At 54.9% G+C, this 15,566-nt stretch overlaps 1 protein-coding gene across 1 annotated transcript; it reads right to left on the bottom strand.

The window, feature by feature from the left end:
- Positions 1–880: 880 nt before the first annotated feature.
- Positions 881–15,105, bottom strand: LOC113968551 (dual specificity protein phosphatase 22-A-like). The gene is made up of 8 exons (XM_027685203.1): positions 15,025–15,105; positions 14,809–14,884; positions 13,375–13,408; positions 12,751–12,833; positions 10,137–10,186; positions 7,222–7,296; positions 6,642–6,813; positions 881–2,237 (listed from the first exon to the last, which is right to left on the bottom strand). The coding sequence occupies exons 2-8, from the start codon at positions 14,827–14,829 to the stop codon at positions 2,031–2,033; spliced, it is 642 nt and encodes a 213-aa protein (XP_027541004.1). The 5' UTR covers positions 14,830–14,884; positions 15,025–15,105; the 3' UTR covers positions 881–2,030.
- Between the last annotated feature and the right edge of the window lie 461 nt (positions 15,106–15,566).

Genomic DNA, 15,566 nt, shown 5'->3' with positions numbered 1-15,566 from the left:
CAGCTTGGTTTTACCTGCCCCAGGGCTTGCATTCCAGCTCCCAGAAAGCCTAAAGCCACCACAGGTCCCACTGATGTGGGCCAGAGCAGAAAAATATGTATATTTGCCCGGGTCAGTCCACAGATTTGGGGGAAATTGGGTTTAGATGCTGTTTGGGCACAGTTGTTGCTGTGATGCCAGGCATGGGGGGTGCTGCAGTTTACAGGGAGCATTCCTTGTGATTCCCCAAATCTGGGGGATTTTTCCAAGTTTTGCTTTGGTGCCACAGTTTTTTGAGGAATGTTTGAATGCTGGGATGGGCAGCTGTGGGACAGGAAGGACGTGGCCATCCAGGCTGCAGCAGGGACAGCACAGACAGCACTCTGTGGAGGTTATCACACCTACTGCAAACCTAATCTCTGTTATCAACCATCTCCAATGACTTCCTATTAACACCAGAAACCCACTTTCTTCTCTTTTTTCTTCCTGTGTGCAAGTTCCATTTTGTTGCTTCCTGAAATGATAACAGAGGCTCTAAATCCAGTATTGATCCAGTTTGATCAACCTCCCTTCAGTCCCCTCCATCAACAGCATTTATGGGCCTTGATCTCATTTATTGCTTTCCCACACAGAGCAAGCTGCAGGCACGAACCATGGCATTACTTCCATGTGGAATAACAGCCACAGGGACCCTTTTCTCCACTGAAAAAGGTGGGAAAAGCTTCCATGTTTTTTTCCCCAGAATTTTATACATAATGGCTAAACACTGAGTCTCTAAAACTTTGAATTTTGCTGCTGGTTCTCATCAAGAAAATGGGAAACAGGACACAGCAGCAGAGCAGTCATGTCAGTCCATCTCTCTACTCCCACTAGGAATACCACAAATCAAGTCCAGCCATACTCATGGTTTTAATCGCTCTTCTCTTTATTAGGATTTGGGTGAGTCACCCATGATGCTGTTACACTTCAAGTACCCAGAAGTTTTCATTAAGAGAATTCCTAGAAATATTTTTAATGCCTTTTTTCTCAGAAAGAATTTCAGAACAGATATTTTTGAGAAGCCAGACAAGGTATTTATAGTAAAAGGCCAAAGTGGCATGAAAGGGTTGAAGGTTTCCATGTGGAAGGGCTGAATCAATGGGATGAGACCCCTTTCTTGTAGGACAGATAGGGGAAGTCCTGCCAATGAAAGCCCTGGAAATGAGTTTGGGATGAAAAGCGGGACATGGTCATGGTCTTTTGATATTAAAAAAGCTGTAGGAAAGGGACAGCATTAAACTGGTCCATGGGTTGACTGAGTCCAACCAAGCAGTTGGCTTCTTTTGCAAACAAGGACATTCAGATCAGGCTCAGGGAAAACCCAAAACCTCTCTGGCTCTGGGGATGGAAGCAGTGGGACAGGCAGCCTCCAGCACTGCTGGATTTCCCCACTCCCTGAGGGTTGGTTAAGAAAAGACAGATGTTTGCCAAGGACAGGCTGGACCAGGAAAGCCCAAGAACATTGAGGGGCATCTGCAGCCCCAGGAGCCCCCAGCCCCTCTCCCCATCCCTCTGGGTGCCAGACGGGGCTAAGCAGCATCTCCACACCCAGGATTCATCCCTCCCTTCTCAGGGCAAGCTGCATCGGCCCAGGTGTCACTGCAAAGCAGAGAACAAGGTGGCCTCTCTCTGTCTCATCCCACAGTGGCTTCCCAATGTCTGCATCACCATTCCCATGCCCTGGCAGAGGAGCATCCAGGTATCGAGATGTCAGAGAGAGGGACAGGGCTGGATGCTGCTCTGAGGATGGAAAGTGGCCATGATCCATTGGGAATGGGGGAACAGGACAGAGCAAGACACTGTCACCAATTAACTGGCCTGCCCAGGGGTACGCACTAAATTGGCAGCAAAGAGGGGGGTCTGCAAGTCCTGTCCCTCCAGCTCCAGCCCTGGAGCCCACGGCCAGTGCTGGCAGCTTTCTGCCCTAGACATGAACCCCCAGAGGTGCTTGGCAAAGGGAAGTGAGTTTTCCAAGTCCCAAGGCCAATGCCTGCCCAAGAGCAGCCAGCTGCTTATCTGTTCATCCATCTGCTGCCGCCAGTGCCACCGGTGTGGCAGGGAGGTGGGTAGGTGGGAGCTGCAGAGCGGAGCCAGGAGCAATCCCTGCTCCCCAGCTGCTGCTCCTTCTGCCCCTGCTTCTGCTGGCCCAGCAAGCGCTGCAGCTCCTCCTGGTCCGGGAATGGGTTCCTGCCATAGTCACGGCGGATCCAGGCACGATACTGTGAGGAAAAAGTCAAAACGGGTTGTCAGGGTCACTGGGGTCTGAGACATCCCCAGGTAAGGAGCAGGACTGCAACAGCTCCAGTGGAAAGCAGCGAGAGCCAAGCAATGCCCGCTACATCCCAGCCCCCCACAGCGAGGGCCAGGGGATCCCCAGCCACATCCAGCATGCGGGAAAATCCCAGTTTCACAGGAGCTGACATGCATCATACCACAGATGCGATGACTCCCCACATCTGAGCACTCCCCACACACCCAGCCTGGCATGGACGGGCCTGGAGAGCTGGCAGCATCCTTAGCTTCCCACACCAGCTGCAGCCGGGACAGCAGCTTTATTTGCTTCTCATTGCCAAGAAGCCGCTGCTGTTCCTCGTGTGCCTGAATTCCTGTAAGGAAAGCTTCCCACCTCTTTCTCCCACAGGGACAAGCTGGACTTACTGCCACAACCAGCACGGCCAAGTTGGCTCTTGCAAGGTGAGGCAAGTTTGTTGTCAGAGCATCTTCTTCAGCAGTGGGAGCCTGTGGGGCACCTCTCCTGCCCCCTCCTTGCTGCAGCCAGACTGCTCCAGCGGCAGGAGCATCCTGGTGGCCAGGGGCCAGCTGGCAGCAGGCTGAGGTCTGGAGGTGGTTGAGAAGCAGGAGATGGTCCATAGAAATGCTTCCCATTACTGTTGAATGAGAAGCAGCCAGACAGCCCCAGATGGCAGCATCCAAGAGAGTGGGAAGGAATGGGCAGCTCTGCCAGGACCTGCCATGCTGGCTGTCCAGTGCTCACAGGGCACAGGCAGGGCTTTGTCTTCTCCCTGAGTAGCTGGGAACCAGCTGCTCCAGCAAGGACTTATTGGGATGAGTGGTACAAGCACCCCCAGCAACACCAAACACCTTAAGAAAAGGATGGAAGGACCTGCAGGGGCAAAGGGGGCAGAGAGGGACCAAGCATCAGAGCATCGGAGCCCTGCAACGGAGCAGCACAGGGACAGGCATGGGGTGCAGCCAGGGGAACCAGAGGGACAGAAAAGCAGCCTCCATGAGCTGCTCAGCCTTGGCACCCCCAGGACAAGGTGCCCTTGCTGTGGCTCCGGCTTCTCGGAGCCACCAAGCTCACAGCAAAGATTTGGGATGCAGATCAGCTCAGTCCCGTCCTGCCAGGGCTGGATGAATCACTGCTGAAGAAAGTCTCAGACTGACCCTGGTGGCATCCCCTTCTCCTGCAGTGAGGGAAAGTCAGCTCAGGCAGAGGGGATTTCCACTGGGAATGTCTGGATTTCCCAAATCCATTCCCTCAGACAGTGGGACTCACCACAGCTGCTACTCATTTGCCACCTGCAAGCAGAAAGACCCTGAGAGCCAGACCTGTATTCCATGCTAGAAAACAACCACTGTGAAGTGAGTCCTGAAGGATTTGGGACAGGATTTGGGGCAAGCAACCATGACAGATACTCATGGGGGAAACATTCTTCTCATGCAAACCATCCAGAGGGATGAAGGTCCACAGGAAGTCCAGCCTGGCCACAGAGGCTTGGCACCCACCAAGGCTCAGCACCCAACACCAAGGCTCAGCACCCAACACCAAGGCTCAGCACCCAACACCCAGGCTGGGAGCTGACTCCCACCATCCAGTGAGGAGGGAAGGAGCGGACAGGAGGCCAGGGAAGCACCCTGCTGCTGCTGCTGCTCCCAGGGACTTCCTTTTAAAGCCAAAGCAAGAAGTGGTTACAGCCCATTTCCTCCAGCACTGACCACTAATCCACTGCCCTCCTCCTCCTCTCTCCCAGCGCCAGGAGCACCCAACCCATCTGGGATGGCACCAAAGGGGGAAAGGCAGCCTGGCCATGGTGTGCCAGCACCACAGGGGAGCAGATCCACCACTGGGATGCCATCTGTGCCCTCTCTCACATCCACACTGTCTTCTCTGAGCTCACTGACTTCCTTTTATAACCTTACCCCTCAGCCTGCTGCTGCACTTGGTCCCTTCCTTCCTTCTTTATCCATCTAGCCCAGATAAGCACCATTTGCCAGCTTGAAACCACAGCTGCACGCTCAAGGCGTCCTTCTTGCAGCAAGGAGCCAGATGGAGAGTCCCAGGGAGCATCTTCCCCATTTCAGCCTCCAAGGGTCCCATCTGAGGTCCCTGCAATGAAGGAAACTGAGGCACCAAGGGATGCTTGCCCACAGCCCCAGGAGGTGCCCAGGAGGATGGACCTGCTCCTGACAGGTTTTAACCAACAAAGGATGAGGCTTTTCCCCTTGAACAGCTTGGCCAGCTCTTATCCAGGTCTGCTCCTATACACTGTGCTTCCAAACTGCTGCTTGCTGGAATGACAGCTGGGCTAAATGGGGAAATTAAACCCCTGAGGCTCAGGTCATGATACCCTTGGTCCTGCATCCTAATGATACACATGGAAAACCACTCCAAAGCCGCCAGCGGGAACAATGTGCCACCTCCCACAGCCCAGGTAAGTGAGGCAGCTGCTGCTTGGCATGAAGCACAGCACGGAACCCACATGGCACGGATCCCGGGGACACGGTGCCTACAGCACGCACCACCCCGCGGGACCCCCGGCCATCCTCCTCGGCTGACCTGCCTGCCAATCCCTTCCTCTGGCAAAGGGGGGGAGCTGGGAGCAGCGCGCTGCCGGTCAGGCTGGAGCATCCATCCGGCTCTTCCCCTCCTCCAAATGCAGCTGTGGGTGAGTAATGCCGGAGCCCTCCCCGCTCCCAGCCTTTGCCCCCGGGGCCGTGCTGGCAGCAGTCCGCTCACGAGGGACATTCCCTCCCCGTTGCTGCCAGCGCGGGGAACACACGGGATTTCAAGGAAAAGGCAGCTTTTTCTACATCCCACGGCTCAGGAAAACACATCCAAACACCTCCACCCTTGGCACTGCCTTGGGTATTTCAGAGAAATGCTTGCAAAGCCACTGGCAAAACTTTGAAGTGACGGCAAGGCAGCTTGTAAGGGTAAGGGAGGAAAGCCTGGTGCCTGTTGAACCTAGTCTGGATTTTGGGGAGCAAGAGGAATAACTCGGATGGAGAGAGGGCAGAACAAACCCCACTTCACTGTCTGTGTTAGGACGTGGCCAGAACGTGGGAAAGGCTGGAGAGAGCTGGCCTGGCCAGGGGAAGCCCTGCAGGGAATCTCCAGCACCACGGGTGTTTTGTAATCCCTTGGAGCATTTTCCATCCTCGTCTGCGGGCATTTTTGCAAGCTGGTGATAACGGGGCAGAGCCACATCCCTCATGTGACAGCGCCCGCCCACTACCGCCGGCACCCAGGGAAGGGAACTTGGTGCTGGAGAAGGGGCTGAACTTTGGGCCAATGTCACATGCTGGCCCTGTCTCTGTCCTGGAAGGAGAGAAATCCCCTTGAAGGGCTCGACATGGCTGGAGGGACCACCAGGTCCCCTCTGCCATGTGCCATGGTGCCATTGCACAATGCTTATGGCTGGAGTGCATGGACGGGGGGGGGCTTTGCCTGCAGGGATGGGACCAGGTTTAGGGGTGACCTGGGCTGTGAGACATCTTGTACACATCGAGTTGAGAGTTACTTTTTCCTTGCAGAGGTCCATCTGTGTCCCATGTGCAGTTTGGGACCCCTGTCCTTGTCTGCAGACCCCAGTGCTGGGTGAAGGAGCAAGGTCCAATGTGGGAGGCTGGAGGAGAGCCTGGTGGGAGCTGGGCTTTTAAAGGCCTTTGCTTTTGAGGGCTTTCCAGTCCCAAAGTGCAGCTCTGATCTCTGCTCTCCCAGTTAAACGTGCCACTGTCACTCCCAGCTGCCGGCAGCCAGCTTGGCTCAGATACATCATCCCTCCCTTGCACAGGATGGGAATCCAGCCAGCCAGAGCTTTTGCTTTCCTGAAACCTACTGCTCCACGTCATTCTGGGGAGGAAAGAGGAGATTTCTCCACCCACACTTGCTCCTGCCTCTCCCTGCCCCTAAAAGCAGAGGACTTGCTGTCAGAGGAAGTCCTGCCAGATCCAAGCACGCCCAGACATCCCGACACTGTTTGCATGAACCTTCCTCCCTCTCCTCTCTCCCTTTCCGCCTCCAGCTCCCGCTGCACTGCATTCCTGGGAATCGGCCCAGCTCCTTCCTGGGGCTCCCAGGGGACAAGCTGCTCTCCCATCCCTCCCACTGTGTCCTAACTGAACTCTCGAGAAAATAACTGTGGTTTTAAGGTTTGAAAGAGCCTTAAGTGCACTCACATAATATCTAAACACTTCTTTTTTTTTTTTTTAATTTTCTCTTCTGCATGCAAACCCCCAAATCCCCAGGTAATAAATAACATCCCCAAAAGCCAGCTGGGGCAAACAGCTGGTCGTGCAGAGAGCTGCATGCAAAAGAGCCCTGCCTGGCTGCAAACTCCTCCACCACGTATCTAAGGGGACATCAGGGTGGGACGTACCTCCTGTAGCAGGGTCCTCTCGTATTCCTGCAGCTGCTGCTGGAAGCCGGAGTTGGGGCTGACGTAGGGTCTCACAGCCTTGGTGGCAGCCAGGCAGCTCTCCCAGCCCAGCTCTGTCACTGTCATCAGATAAGCCACCAGGATGGTGGTGCTGCGGGAGACCCCGGCCAGGCTGGCAGGGCGGGAGGGAGCAGTGTTATTCCCACCGTGGGGGTTGGTGTGGGACACCCACAGGATGCAGCTTCTCTTGGGCACCCTGCCCTGCTGGGGTGCTAGCAGGGTTCCCTGGGCATGGATTGGGAAGGGGTAAGGAACTCTCTCCCTCTCTCACCACTGTTGGTGGCTCCAAGCAGGTGGCACCACCTTGTCCCACATCTTTGGATGCTCAGGTTGTCAGTGCATGGACCACCTGTCCCCATAGGTCCAGGGAGACCTTCCCTTGTCACCCTCCCGCTGTTCCTTCTTCTCCTCTCCTCCCTCCCCACCACAATTAATGTTTGAAGTCGAGGACACCGTTTGGGAGCCCATCCCCACCTCCCAGAGGACTGATGGGGCATGAGAATGTTCCAGCAGCTCTCACCAATGGACAAGGCAGCCTCCCCCACCAAGCCGGCACTCGTGGATGAACTTGATGCTCTCCTTAAAATGCTGCAGCCTGCAAGGAGAGAGGCAGGAGGTGAGGAGGGGAGGGCTGTCCACCCCTGCCAGGCACCAGGACATCCTGAAAACTGCTGCTGTGTTACTCCCAAGGACTTCCCACTGCACTGGGGCTACCAGCGTGGCGTGGGAGCAGAGATCCTTCCTCTGCCAGGTGAAGGCAAAGGGGATGATCTTCGTCTGCTGAGAAGGAAATGACCTGGGAGATTTCCCAGGGGATTCCCTCCTTCCTGAGGAATCTAGGAAGGATGGTGATGCCATCAAACAAACCAGTTCAGGGAGAATCCCAGGGGGACATCCTCTAGGGAAAGGTGTCATCCTGTGAGTAAGGGACATGCACTCTCCCACATCAGCATTCATCCTGAGCCATCAGCTCACCCCTAATTCCAAAATGATGCCAAAAACTCTGTTTTCCCCCCAAGGGAAAGATGGAAAGATGCTAGCAGGAGAGAAGGCAGGGAGAAGGGTGGCTCTGGAGGCATTTTGCCTGGAGGTCCCCTTTCCACCCACGCGAGGGCATGGAGAAGTGCCCATGCCGGGGAGGTAGGGCTGCCAGCAACAACACAGGCATGTCCATGGATTGGTGCCTGCATTCCCAAAAACATAACCAGCTACTGCTGGCAAGGCAGAGGGAGAACATTTACCCAAACCAGCAAAACAAGGCTCGGAGCCAGGGTTTTCTGATGGAGACCTGGAAAACAGGATAACTAACTCCATATGTTAGTTAGGCTCTATCCCATATGGGATAGAGGTGAGTGTGTGTGGGAGGGTTACACAGGCTCCTGTGAGACACATCCCCCCTGCTCATCACTGGAGGGGATGCAGGAACTGTTGAGCTTCCAAGATCCCATGCTGAGCCAGGCATTCTTCTCATTTGTTTCCAACAAATGCTGCCCATCCCTGCTCACCCTCACAGCCACACTGGGCTCTGGGGCAGTTTTGAGGCAGAAAACCTAATTCTGTGTCATTTGTGCTGCTGGTGGCCTCCCTGAGCACACAGCCCTGGGTTTCCCAGAAGGAGAAGAAGGACCCTTTGACAGCAGCACCTCTGCTCCGGCACCGGACTTCCTCTGCCTCCGCGTGACGGGGTGGGCGTGTGCCTGCACAGCCTTCCTGATTTCTCCGAAGCCAGGGCATGAGCTACTGCGGAGTTATTCCCACTGTGCCCCTCTCCAAGGGAGCTGGTTTCCCTGTGGGGACAAGGCAGAACCCTCCAAAATCCTCTCTATCCCTGCTAGCCCATGGAAGGGGATGCTGTTCGCCCTGCCCTGGAAGCGCTGGGCTCAGCTCCTTCTAAGAAACCAGCCAAGGATGAGTTTATTCAGGAACCGCAGTGGGTTCTGCTGCCCAGGAAAAGGAGAGATGGGGGAGTCTCTGACACTGTGTTCATATTGAAAATATTGAGCCTCTCACCCTGGAAGGAGATGTCTGTCTACTGCATCTCATGATCTTCATCCTCCCCCACTGCAGCATCACCTTTCTGGGGGGCCTTTCCCTGCTTAAAGTTTGTCCCAGGGCATTTCATCTTGTCCTACTTATCTTCGCAAGCAGGCAGCATCCCCCAGGGCCTGCAGGAGCTGCCCACACAGCTCCAGGCTCTCCAGATCCCAGTCCTCCTCTTCAGAACCTTGGTAGGACCAGCAGGGTGGTCCCTTCCTTGCAAGGAGGAGGTGAGGGCACTATGATTCTGGCGCCTCCAGCCCACTCCACGCATGAAGCATCCTCTCCCAACCCATCCCACAGGGAGGGCAGTGAGAATTTCAGCCAGCCCATCCGTCCTCACACACTCCATGGGGTGTTTTCCCCCAGGCAGCCAGCCAGAGGAAAACTCCCCCTGTGCTTTTCCAGCCTTAAAGCATGGGATTGGGCTCCTGAGCTCCTGAGTCACAAGCATCTCCTCTGCAGGACACAAGTTCACCAGGATTGTGAAATCCAAGGCATAAACTGACATGCAGAAAATAGTTCCTTGAACAAGTCTTCCTTCCGGCAGCCAGCCTTATCTTCTTTTTTTTTTTCCTTTTTTTTTTTTCCTTTTGTAGACATGCCAGAAATGCCAAGAAATGAGCAAAGACTAGAAAAAATAACAACCAAAAAACCCAGTTCTCGCTGAGGCAGGGTTTTCTTGTAAGGCTTCTCTTTCCGCTCAGCAGGAGCATGAGCAAGCAGAATCCCACCCCCGGGCATGGTTGCTCCCAAGGATGCTGGAAAAACCAGCACCTCCACAAACAGGGCTCACTCTGGTCACTCTGCATCAAGTTTTGATGCTTTTAAGGATCTGATGCAACAGAAAAATCCCTTGGAGCTGCCCATTTGCTGGTTGAAATGGATGATTTATGGGTGTCCGTCGCCCAAAGCAGCAGCAGGATGGTGCCTCCCCCCAGTACCAGCATCCCACAAAATCCTGGAGCTCCCTTCCAGCACCTCTCAGCAGCTTCATCTCAAAAACATCATTGCAAGAGTTATAATTATCTGTGCTTTATATAGTAAAAAACCTGTTATTTTTAATAAACACTTCCTCTAACTTTCCAAAGAAAATGTCTGAAAGATACAAATCATTGTCTTTCTAACACTTCAATTTTCAACCCTGCACAACAGAATAATTCTGAAACTTGATGGAAAACTAAATTTACTGACTGCAAACACACACAGAAACAGATTTTAAGCCCTAAAATACTATTTTCCCCCTGGGAATACACCCCAGCTTATGTGAAGCTCAGGAATGATACAGAATGTCATAGCACAAATGGACTAAACCTTCCTCCTGCAGCATCTGAACTTTTATTGACCAACAACTACCAGCACACGATCTGGGAGGCAAAAGGATGGGAAACAACTTACAGGTTTTGACTGGATGAATCTGAGGCCGAGATACACAGATAGTTCATGTCCTGAAATACAAAGATGGTCACAGTAGTAAAATACCTCCGAGAAACATAAAATCCCCCATTCTTCTCTCTTCTCTCTCCCCAGCTGACCCTTAAGGGAGGGGAAAGCTGAAAACCGCTTTTGGGTACCATCACCCTGCTCCACTCTGATGGGTGGGAGCATCCATCCCACCCCAGGCTATTTCCTCCCATTTCATCCCAGAGGACAGGCTGTTGGTGGGCCACTATAATGCTCAGGAGCCCCCCAAAACAGAGCCAGCCCTTTCCCAGGGCCCTGAGCCCCACCAGGAAGACGTGTGTGAACACGCACTGACGACGCCTCTCTCATCAATGAGTTATTTCCTCCCTGTCCTTTTAATACACCATAAATCATCTGCCTCATGCTGGCCTAGGTCAGATCACTTTCCTCTCCCTAAAACATCGCTTCCTCGATCCTCCCTGTTCTAAGCTAAAATTAGATCCTTTTCATCTGAGGGGCTGAGGGGTTTTTTTTGTCCTTTCTTAGCTGAACGGGTAGAAATCCTGCAGGCAGAGCACCAGGGATTGCCCCATTTCCAGCAGGTCGCTGCTGAAAGGTCCTCCCTGGTTGATGCAGCCCAACCCCATGGACCACCCACCAGCCCAGGAATCAGGAGGCTGGAAAAAGTGGATTATTTAAGGAGGGATAGAACGGGATGGGCATGAGGATAATTCTGCACTGGAAAGACCCATGTTGCAAAGATGATGCAGGCTTTCCCATGCACCACCTCTCCATCCCATCCATGGCTCCATGCCATTCCCGGTGCCAGCCCAACCTCCCAGCAGCGAGAAGAGCCACCCCAATGGCAAAGCCACTGTGCCAAGCAGCGGAGCAACCAAACCAACCCCAATCCTCCCCCAAAACCCTGACCCACACACCAGTCCCAGATTAACTGCCGGGCTCCCGGCGGCTTCCCCTTCCCCACGGGGTTGGGTGTCCCCATCCCACCTCGGGGAGCCGAGCCACGCATGGGAACGGTGCTGGGGTTTGCGGTTCCCGGCCCGGGGCCGTGATTGACACGTTGCTCAACCCACCATGCCTTTCCGGTTCCCCTTTCCGCACCCCCGCGGCTCTGCTCCGTGTTGTAAGCTCGTTGTAAGCACCCGTGTGGTTTGCTCCCCGTCTGGCCGTGCTCCGGGCTCGGCAGCCCCAGCTGCTGCCCCTTCCCCAGTCACCAGCCGTTTCTCTGCCGCCTTCTCCTTCCTTCTCGCTCTCCCCCCTCCACGTTACCCAATGCCTCAGCAGGGAAAAGGCTCCAGCTGGGGTTTTGCTGGGGCTCCCTCCCCGCGGTGGCCCCAAAAGGATGAGGGGTCTTGCCAACCCCCTTGGCTTTCTTCAGCATCCCAGGATTTGGGAGATGGCAGCAGGTCCAACACCGGGGTGAAGAGCCCCCGGCACAAGAAAAGCATGGACCTGTTGGATTGAGTGGCCAGAGTAGGCCACGGAGGTACTCCAAGGGCTGGAGCACCTCTGCTCTGGAGACAGGGCTGGGAGAGCTGGGGCTGTTCAGCCTGGAGAAGAGAAGGCTCCAGAGAGACCTTAGAGCCCCTTGCAGTGCCTAAAGGGGCTCCAAGAGAACTGGAGAGGGACTTTGGACAAGGGCCTGGAGGGACAGGACAAGGGGGAACGGCTTCCCACTGCCAGAGGGCAGGGTTAGGTGGGATATTAGGGACAAATTGTTCCCTGTGAGGTGGGTGAGGCCCTGGCACAGGTTGCCCAGAGAAGCTGTGGCTGCCCCATCCCTGGAAGTGTCCAAGGCCAGGTTGGATGGGGCTTGGAGCAACCTGATCTAGTGGAAGGTGTCCCTGCCCATGCCAGGGGGTGGAATGAGATGAGATTTAAGGTCCCTTCCAACCCAAACCATTCCATGATTCTGTGATATGATGACCTATAGGATTTTCCCCCTTCCCCCATGGCCCACCCTGTTATCCAGCTCTGCCCCTGCACCAGCATGTGGCCATGCTCCTCACACACCCCTGTGAGCCAAACCCCAAGGGGCTGCTCCCAGTTCATGGGACTGTCCAGGCAGGATTTGTGCACAAGAGACCTGCCCTGCACCTCTGGCATCGACCCACGGGCAGCTCCCTCCTGCCTCAGTTTCCCCACTGACAACCCGGGGGGCCGCAGCGCTCTGGCGTCAGCAGGAAAAGAGGTCCCGGATCCTGGGGGATGTCCCGAGCTCCGCTGCGTGTCCCCCCCGCCCGCCGGGGCTCCATCCGCGGGGCACCGCCGCCCTCTCGTGGGGACCCCCCGGCAGCACCGGGCACACGGCCGGGCCGGCCCCGCAGCGCCACGGGCCCCACCCGCGCCCCAAAAAACACCGAGTGGTGCCTGTGACCCCAAAACACCCCGCTCCCCCCCTCCCCAGTGCCAGCGCTGAGCCCCTTTGGGTGCCACTCATCATTGCACGGTGCAAACTAGTGCAAATCCAGCATTGCTTCTCCCTGCTCTGTCCCACACCAGGAGAAGCCCGTGGGTGTCCCATCTGCACCTTCCCAGCCCCTGCTCCTCCAGGGTGGACCTCCAGCACTCCCGCCTGGGCACTCACCTCCAGCACGGGCTTGGCACCATTGTAGACAGAGAGGATGTGGGTCACCCCATTCTTCAGCAGGTTTTCATGGTCCTCAGAGTCTGGAAGCAGGAGCCACATGGGAATCACCTGCCCTCCTGGGAGATCTGCTGGACCACACACCCACCAACAACCCACACCCATCACTCCCAGCCCCCTGACCCTCACTCCAGCCCTTCCCGCTGCCTCTCACCCCACATGGTGCAGGGAAGGAGACTGGGCACCTCCTTCCAAGCAAAATCTCCCTTGGAAGTTCTGGGTACTCAGCAGGCTCCTAAAGCCACCCCCACAAACAGAAATTGTACTGATAACTTGGCAAAGGCTGTGGTGTCCTCACTGTTGAGCAGGTTTCCAGCCATGCCAAGGGCTGCCCGGTGTTCCAGCATGGCTAGTGACAGCAGCTCCCTATGGACATCCCTTTCCTGGGCTAGAGTTGCATTGGATCAGTTGCAATTGGGATGGAGATTTTTGGGGGGTTTGGATCTCTGGAAGACGCTGAGGAGCAGACACAGGGAGCCCCTGAGGAGAAGGAATCCTCTAGCCCTGCCAGCTAACTCAGGGATCCCACAGCACCACAGAGGTGGGGCCAGGAAAGGCACTTACCACGGATATTCCCGAGGTAGAGGCCTGTGACAACCTGGGAGGTGACAAAAAGGAGAGAGAGTTCAGACAGCACAAGGCGCATCCAACGTGGTGGGAGCATCGAGCTGCACATGTGGTTCCAGCAGGACCAGGAAATCTGGCACCAAACTCCTCAGGCCATGACAAACCAAGCAGCTAAACTACAAAGCACCTCAATTAACAACGAGCAAAGGCTGAGCCCACCTTAACCACCAGCCCAAACGCCTCCAGGAGTGCAGAGCTCAGGAAAACTCAGCACAGAAACAGAAGGGACTTGGATGTGGTCCTACAGAGTTTCAAAGGTTGTGTCTGCCAGCTGGGGATAGATGGGCACAGGCTATTTATAACACTTTTCTGGCCAGGATGTTGCAGTAAGAGACATCAAGGCTGTGAATTTGGTCTCCAACTCACTGCTGTGGGGTTATGAAGGTGAAAAAGGGGCAGCTCAGGGTATTTATGGGGTGTAAGAACCCGCTAGAGTGTTTTTCAGGGGGACAAAAAAGAGAAAGCTGATTATCAGCTGGACTTGTTGGTGTTCATCTGGCAGAAAACCCCTGGTTTGAGAAGTTTTAGGAAGGGTTTTCAGCAGCACTGGGTCACATCCAGCCCAGCTCTACCATCCAGCTGAATCCCAGCCTGTTCCTGGGTGCAAACACCTGGATCCAGCACAACTTGTACAGCACCAGCTGCTGCCACTAGAAAGGGGACGCCAAGCCCTGCATATTATCAAGTCCAAAGTGGGATCCTACAAAAGGGTCTGCAAAATAGCCCCTGGCAGCAAGACCCCAGGATCCCCAAGATGGTTTGGTAGCACCAGGGGGGCTTTAAAACCCACTTTGCTGGTCAGGCTGTGTCTACAGGGGGTGAAACCCAGGTCTAAACCACACCAGAGCCCTGCAGAGTTTGCCCTGATTTGATCTTTCTGTTGTTGTCCCAGAGTCTAATTTTAAACTGGAGAATGCACATACCAAGAAGTTATTTCTGGATACCAACAGAAATTGATCCTCTCTGCCAGCCCTGGAGGAACAGGCAGCAGTGAAACCCCACTTCTCACATCGCTGCCGGGCACAGACACATCCTGGGGGTGGTAAGGGGGGAATTTACCTGCAGGGACCCCCCTGTCAGCCCTAAGAATGAGAAGGCCATGGCTTTACCTCCCAAGGGATGAGCATTTAACACCAGCTGTCACTCTCCTGACACCTGCAGACACTTTACTCCTCACCTCCGATATAAACCTTGGATATAAATCACTATTTGTTTTCTCAGTTTCTTTCTTAAATATTTGGAGTTTCAAAGTGGAGTGAGAAAGAGAAGATGCAAATAGTTGTATTTATGGAACCGTGGTGGCCTGGGAAGAGTATCCATGGGCTGCAGGAGAAGAGGACGTGCTGGCCAGCATCCCACTGCCCCCAGTACCTTGCTCATTCCACTCCCCATGGGCTTTCTCTCCCCAGGATCAGGATTCAGGCAGTTTCTTGGTCTCCAAGGCTACCTGCAAATAAACACCCAAAAATCCTAGACAGGATGGTGAGATCTGACCCTCTCCTACAGTGTGTCCCTCTGCCAAGGGCAGGAGGAAGGGGAAGATGTGCCAGGAGGGGAACATGCAGAGCCCTGGCAATCTCAGCTCACCTTCAGGCTGCTCCGGCAGGTCCTGCCGCTGCACCAGGGAAGGGAACAGAGGAGAGTGGCTGGTGCCAGGCAGGGGAGGGTGAAATAAGGATCTGGGGCCGTGGTGAGGCTCAGGTTTCCCTCCCAGACTCCCTGGAGCTTCCACAGCCTTTTAGGAAGGACAGTCCTGGGAGGAACGACTCCCTGGTCCCAGCAATGCTGCCCAGTATTCCTTCTGGGATGCTTCAGGCTGGCACAAGCCCTGCATTCAGTGGGATTTCTCTTCCAGTCACGCCGACTCCTCCCCGTCACAGGGATGAGCAGAATTCAGAATAAGGCCTGGAAAACCAGAGCGTGGCACGAGCAACGTGCAGCTGATGGAACACTGAGGATGAGCCCATCTTCCCTTCCCTCTGGGAACAGAGATAAGAGCTGTAAAGCAACGCTGCAACTCCAGCATATGCTTCAAAACATCTATTTTCCAGGCAGTAACACCTGGCAGCTCACTGTCCCCCTCCCACATCTGTGCCACCAGCCTGCCAGAGGCAGGAGCTGTGTGGAGA

Source organism: Neopelma chrysocephalum, unplaced genomic scaffold (genome assembly GCF_003984885.1).
Source record: "Neopelma chrysocephalum unplaced genomic scaffold, ASM398488v2 Primary Assembly neopelma1_68, whole genome shotgun sequence".
Taxonomy (NCBI): Eukaryota; Metazoa; Chordata; class Aves; order Passeriformes; family Pipridae; genus Neopelma; species Neopelma chrysocephalum.
This window is presented reverse-complemented; position numbering and strand designations above follow the sequence as displayed.

Bases quoted from the DNA above. Each gene is read 5' to 3' on its own strand.
- LOC113968551 (XM_027685203.1), bottom strand. From the start codon at position 14,829: ATGGGGAGTGGAATGAGCAAG. The intron at 10,187-12,750 runs GTGAGTGCCCAG...TTTGTATTTCAG, and splicing joins GTGCCAAGCCCGTGCTGGAG to GACATGAACTATCTGTGTAT. The intron at 2,238-6,641 runs GTACGTCCCACC...TTTTCCTCACAG, and splicing joins AGAGGACCCTGCTACAGGAG to TATCGTGCCTGGATCCGCCG.